The sequence below is a fragment of the Loxodonta africana genome, chromosome 6 (genome assembly GCF_030014295.1).
Source record: "Loxodonta africana isolate mLoxAfr1 chromosome 6, mLoxAfr1.hap2, whole genome shotgun sequence".
In the NCBI taxonomy this organism is placed as follows: Eukaryota; Metazoa; Chordata; class Mammalia; order Proboscidea; family Elephantidae; genus Loxodonta; species Loxodonta africana.
In genome coordinates, this window is record NC_087347.1 from 22,265,128 (window position 1) to 22,271,737 (window position 6,610).

Consider the following 6,610-nt stretch of genomic DNA (forward strand, 5'->3'; position numbering starts at 1 on the left):
CCCTCCTGGGCCTTAGCAGGCCCCTTTCTCTCCTCATTCTTTCCCTTCCTAAATTTCCTTTTCATCCTGGGCAGAAAGCTTCTTAATTGTAAGGAATAACCATATGTATATTTTTTCCTTTTTTTTTTCATTAAATCCCTGGGTAACTAACACACAAATTGAAAAGTATTTTCTACTAAGTACCACTCTTGAGTTGTGAAACTATAAAATATTTTATATTCCCTGAGGGCTTTCTTTTTTTTTTTCTTTAATTAATTTATAGTAAAATATTATGATGTAATTTTCAGGTATTAAAATAATACTTATTATTACTTATGATAGGCTTTTTTCATGTTTTGATGAACTACCTTTATTACTGTATAAATCTTCGGGGGATTTTGTAGTGAAGAAAGAATGAGAGAATTAGTAGTTGTGACACCTTTCAAGTTTAGCAGCTGTCTGTTTTTCAGTGTTGCCTTTCACCATTAGACCACGGGGTGGATGATGCCTTCCCCACAAATCTTATTTCTCTCATAGATATGGGACATGACGCCTGTGGTTGGTTGCAGTCTGGCAACTGGATTTTCTCCACATTGATCCAGGAGCTGGACGATGTATACACCTTACGAAAGCAACCTTCACCAAATGAAATCCTTCCCGTGTAGCTCCACGGTCACTGTTGCGTGAATGGATGGTAGCCACTTAAATCAACATTTTTAAGAAGAAAAAAATGTAAAAGCATGTTGTTGGGCGCTTGTACAACTACTCTGTGGGACTAATGTGGAAAAGGTTTCTCTGTAGTGGTTCGCTGAGAAATGGACTTACTTCAACGCAGTTTCCTCATGAACAGTGAGCTACTGTGTACTGAAAGAATAATCTAGCAAATGAGAGTTTTAGAGGGAAAACATAGAAGAAAAAAGTTAACGGCCTAGAACTTTCTCAAAGTGGTTCCAAGTGTAAACACACCTCTGCTCAGACTACGTGGCTTTTCTAGGGCTGTTTGTGGCTCTGTTGGAGCAGAAATTAAGGGGAAGGAGGACTTGTTCTCTCTTTCTTGAGGGGTGGCAATAGGAATTTAACAAACCAGAGATCTCTCCTTATCTTCTGGCAGTATGTGAATATTCTCTACACTTAGTTATTGATAAACTTCTTACAGATATCTGTTCTCTTCAGGTAGTGCCATAATCTGCACTTAGTATTTCATTCACTTCAGTTTTTTCTCTTCCTGGCCAATATGCCCAAGGGTAAATCTTTGTAGTTGTGATTAAGTAAATTGTGAAATTTCTGTGATAACCAAGGCAGTCCACAGTCTGCCATTTCCCCCGAATATGCTCTGAGGACAAAACTTTTTTTAATGGTGCTGTTAATATGAGGATCACACAAGCCGCCTGACCTTTTCTCATTGCAATTAGTAATGACGAGTGGAAAACCTAAGTTACCCCCATGGTTGTAATGGGAAGTGGTCAGTCTGTTCCGTGGAACAGCCCAGTCCTCCTGCTACTCACAGACAGAATCTGTTTTTACTTCTCACTTAAGCCCATGTGACGTTACAACTTAATACACACCTCAGAAGGGTACTCCAGAGCTTTTAAACTATACTGACCTTCAGTTGTAACTAATATTTCACAGAAAGAAACTGGTGACCCTGAACCATAATCATTAACCAGGACTTACACAATTTTTTTTTTTTTTACCAACCCATAAGGTCCCTTCATAGTAACTGGTAACATTTGTTGTACAAATGGCATTTTTAAAGCTTTTGGCCACTTAGTACCTGGGTGGAGAAGAGGTAGCAAATTGGGACCCGGTCATTTAATATTCAAATATTTATTTGTTGATATTTTAACAACAGAACATGTATGTGTTACTTTAGGGCTATGGGAGTAGAGAGGGGCCTCCTTTTTTTAAGGACAACTTTAAAAATAGATAGCAACAGTGCTTTTGTTAGTTTTACTAATGTGAGTTGATAAGAACTCATTATTGTATCACCAGGTTGGCATCGTATCAAGACAACATGGTCGCTCTTACCTGATAAAACTAAGGCACAGAATCTGCTTTATAACAACAGCTTAGAGGGACTCTAACTCTTAAGAAAGGCAGTGAGAAGAAGATGGAGGACGGGTGTATTACATTCTAGCATGACCTGCATTAAAAGTTGACTTGTCTTCAGAAATAAGATGAAGGGTTTTGTTGCTCTTTATAATTTTTTGTGTTATATCACGTAGGAAAGATTTTTCTCTTTAAAAAAGCTTTTCCTAGGTTCAACATAGCCTGGAAGAAAAATTGAGCGATGGTAACTTTTAAGCCACAATGACGAATGTTCAACTTCTTGTATTAATTTTAGTTCAGTTCAGTTCAGTTTAGTTCATTGTTCAGCCCATACAAAGGTGCTATCTCAGACATTTATTAAGTCCTGAAAGGAAAATAGAATGTGATCAAACCCATGCCATGGTGAAGGGTGTATACTGTGGTTTTGTTTTCCCTTAACTTCTGTAGAATGTGGTGTTTTTTTTGTTATTTTTGTTTTTTTAATTTCTGTGGAGGACGGGCAGAATATTACAGCTGTGGAGAATGCTCCATAGCTTTCAATCTTTAGTTTTTAAACAATTCTTAATGGAAAAAAAAAAAAAAAGCATTGCATAGAGAACACGAAGTTGTTTTAGCACCGCCCCAAAAAAAAAAAAATTTTTTTTTTTTTTTAAGGCATTAAGTTTTTAAGGCATTAGGCTAAGACAAGTCAAGGAGGAAATTTCTATTTAAGGAAGAATTCAAGCAGTGAATCTTAGAAAAGGAAGGAAGTATGTTTCAATATAGCTCTCTCCCTACTCTGAATCTGTTATCGTTTTTCTTTTTAAAAACACGCATGGCCAACTTGTCTCATCCCAGTCACACACTAGGTAACACGAATGGGGTAATAGTCTTCATAGAGGTGGGCAAAAATTATTTCCTGAATTTCACTGAATGGGAAGGTGAAGAAAGTTCAAGTAGGCTTATAGTTATTGCCTTATTTAGACTACATTACTTTTAAGTGGGTCCTTTGAAGTAGTCATAAAGTAGCAACAGCTTATTGCCGTTTTCATTCACTCAAATAGGGATTACAAAATACAGAATGCTGGGGAAGATCCTTACATTTAGATCTAGTGTGTGTATGCTAAGGAAATGCCCATTGCTCATTATAAATATATTTTTTAAATTTCTCTTTATTAGACCAAGTAATAAAAGCACCCCTATAGCATTAAGTAGAAACAAATTATTCATTAGACTGTAACTCTCTATTTATGATGTCCTAGTTTGATCCTGTTACCTAGAGGATAGAAACAAAAACTATTGCTCTAAATATGTCGCTTTGTTCTGATTCTTCCTCTAAGGAATTCAGCTCGCCAGTAGCTACACTGTTAAACTGTTGAAACTGGCCAAAATGTGTAATAAATACTACAGTGACTCAGACCCAAGGCAATATTTTCTAAAATCATTTTTCATTCAAGTACTTTCTACTTCTGTTACTGGATTTGGTATCTCCTAAAATGTAAGAAACCAGTTACTATTAATGGTGAACCACCTGCTCATTATAAATATGAGGTTTAACAAATAAGTAATACATACTGTATTTATTCAAGTGTCTATTGCTTAATTTTTAAATGTGAGATTATTGAATGCCACTCTATTTTCTGCGGTTTACTGTACAATAACTCTTTGAGTAAATTGAAGTTTAATTGTGCAACAAATTTATATTAGAATACAATTTAAAGTGTTTTTCTCTATAGCCTTTTTTTGACTGGGGAAGCAAAGGGTAATGTTTATTAGTACCTTTTGTTCTTGTACTAGCTATGTTTCTATAAAATATGTGCCCTGTGTCTCCCAGAGAGACTAGAAAACTGTGTTCTCTGCTCCTGTTTGTGGGTTCTGTTTTTGTGGGGTTTTTTTTTTTTTTTTTTTGAGACTGTGCATATAATAAAATGTTCGTTGCTTGTTACCGTGTTGCTTAATTTTGTTTTCGTTATGTTTGGTCTGGACACAGGGCGATAATAGTAGCTAACGTTTGTTCCTCACCCTTTGCATGCTGGATGCTTTACCTACGTTCTCTCACTCTGTCCTGGCAATGATTCTGCAAGGCATTATTTTTCCGTTTTCCAGATGAGAAAACCAAGGTTCCAACAAGTGAAAGCTTCCAGAGTCAAACTCTGTTTGACATGAAAGCACATGCTTTCTTCATATCTGCTGCCTTAATGTATGAGCATGCCATGCATGTTTTATGTAAGGAAGTGTCTTAGTTCCCTAGTGCTGCCCTCACAAAATGTACCACATATCGGTGGCTTTAAGGGACAGAACTTCATATGCTCACAGTCTGGAGGCTGAAAGCCCAAATCAGGGTCTCGGCAGTGTCGATTCCTCCTGTGGCCCTCTCTCCTAGTTTCTGGTGACTGCACAATCTTTGGCGTACATTTGTTTGTAGATGGATCTTCACATGGCATCTGTCTCCTGTATGTAACTGTGTCTGCGTCTATTCTACCCTTTTTTAAAGATGCCACTCCTAAGTGATTAGGTTTAGGATCCACCCCTATACAGGCATGGCCTCATTAACATAACACATCCCTGTTCCCAAACTGGGTCACTCACAAGTACAGGGTTTAGGGCTTAAACAATCAATCCATAACAGGGAGACAGGTATTATCCCCTGAAGTTTGTGAAGCCCTACTTGAATCATCATCCACAGCATCGCTGCGGCTTTCTAGGCTCTGAGAGCAGTTAGTACCTGGGTTCACCTGGCCTGCATTCTGGTCCTTTGCTTCAATGGCTCAGTTTTGTGAGTAAACACAGGGTGATTCAGATCCAAGAGAGCTAATATCTTGGCCAAACTGCTAAGAAGTTGACTTAGGAACTAGGAGGGCAGTTTATTGTGTTTCTCAAAATAGGTAAAGCTTTCCTTTCTCTGATCAAAAATAATATATGTTCATTTTAATAGAAAAGAAAAAAAGCTATAAAAAAGTGTATTTAAAAAAGCCCTCTAATTCAATCATCTGGAGAAGACGCTGTTCAACCTGTGCTATATGTCTTTTCAATGTTTTTGAATCCACATCTACGTATACAACACACACTTACAGATACTTTTTTTAATGGGACCATGCTTTTTTCTCCCCACTTGATACAGTATGGATAGTTTGCCTATACCAAAAAACAGAGTGCTGTGCTACCATTTATACTTGCTGCATTAGCTGTAGACATGAGGGCTGTGCCCCCAGTAGTTTTCCTCTTTCCAGTCAGGTGCTGAGATTGCACTTCTCAAACCCTTTGAGGTTAGGTAAAGGCATGTGACTTGCTTTAGAATGAAATGTGGGCAGAACATTTCATTGCTGGTGAGAGGCTCTGCCAGGGCAGTTTCTTCCACAATGGTCATGGAAGCTCCAGTTAAACGATGAGCATGACGCTGAGCCTACGGAGCACAACTGCCCTGGACCTGCAGTGGGTTTGGCATGAGTAAAATAGATCTTGATTGTTTTAGCCCACTGAGGTGGTGTGTGTTGCATTTACTGCAACATAATCTAACTTGATACAGCGTACAGTATTCCACTGTTCCATTAATGGCTAGACATTATTTCACCAACTTCATGTTGAAATTAAGGAGCCCTGGTGGTACAATGGTTAAATGTTCAATTGCTTACTGAAAGGTCAGAGGTGAGAACCTACCAGCAATTCCTTGGGAGAAAAAGCCTGGCAATCTGCTCCCACAAAGATTATAGCCTAGGAAATCCTATGAGGCAGTTCTACTCTGTCACATGGTGTCACTATGAGTTGGAATCGACTCAATGGCACATAACAACATATTGAAATTAGATTATTTATACATTTTTCAATTTATAATTTCTCTATTTAAAAACACTAAACTGGCATACTTTTATGTTCATCTTTGCCACTTTTCCTTTTTTTGGAGGGGGCGATAAATTTTTGGAAGCGGGAATTGCTAACTCAAAGAATATGCATATTTTAAGTTTTTGATTCTCATTAATTGTATCTTCAGCCATTGCCAACATTCGAATTTGCAATTGGTAATAAAAAGCTATATTTAGTGTCTTATTTATGGATTTCCATAATTTACAATGAGAATTACACCTGCCAAGCCACCCAAGTATCTGTTGTTATTAGGTGCTGTTGAATTGATTTTGACTCATAGCGAACCCATGTGACAGAATAGGACTGCCGCATAGGATTTTCTAGGCTGTAATCTTTTTTTTTTAATCTTTATGGGAGCAAATTGCCAGAACTTTTTCTCCTATGGAGCTGCTGGATGGGTTTGAACTGTAAACCTTTTTGTTGGCAGCCAATCACTTAACCGTTGTGCCACCAGGGTGCCTTCCAGATATCTGTAAAAGAGTCTATATAGGAACCAAATCATCACTGGAAGGCTGCTTAGAGAACTAGAATTCAGAGGAAGAAAGGTTGGCTGGGTGTTCTCGATGTCATCTTACAACCCAATGGTCTTTTCTCACCTGGAAAGTGGAAACACACCTGCAGGTTCTTTTTTTCTGGCCTTTTTAGATTTCACCTACCTTACTGCCCTCACTATGCTTGGTTCTCTCTCCGTATCTTTCTATTTCACAGGCAAACCATCCTTGGGAAGCTTATTCACACGTTG

The 6,610-nt window shown here is 37.9% G+C and overlaps 1 protein-coding gene across 4 annotated transcripts in view; it reads left to right on the plus strand.

Annotated features, from left to right (window-relative positions):
• Positions 1-2,698, plus strand: part of WDFY1 (WD repeat and FYVE domain containing 1) — a 52,415-nt gene extending 49,717 nt beyond the window's left edge. For all 4 annotated transcript variants that reach the window (XM_003406037.4, XM_023541049.2, XM_023541060.2 and 1 more), the window contains one exon: positions 517-2,698. In XM_003406037.4, the coding sequence (XP_003406085.1) occupies positions 517-576 (60 nt within the window). In that variant the 3' untranslated portion in view covers positions 577-2,698. The remainder of the gene's footprint in view (positions 1-516) is intronic.
• Positions 2,699-6,610: the final 3,912 nt, after the last annotated feature.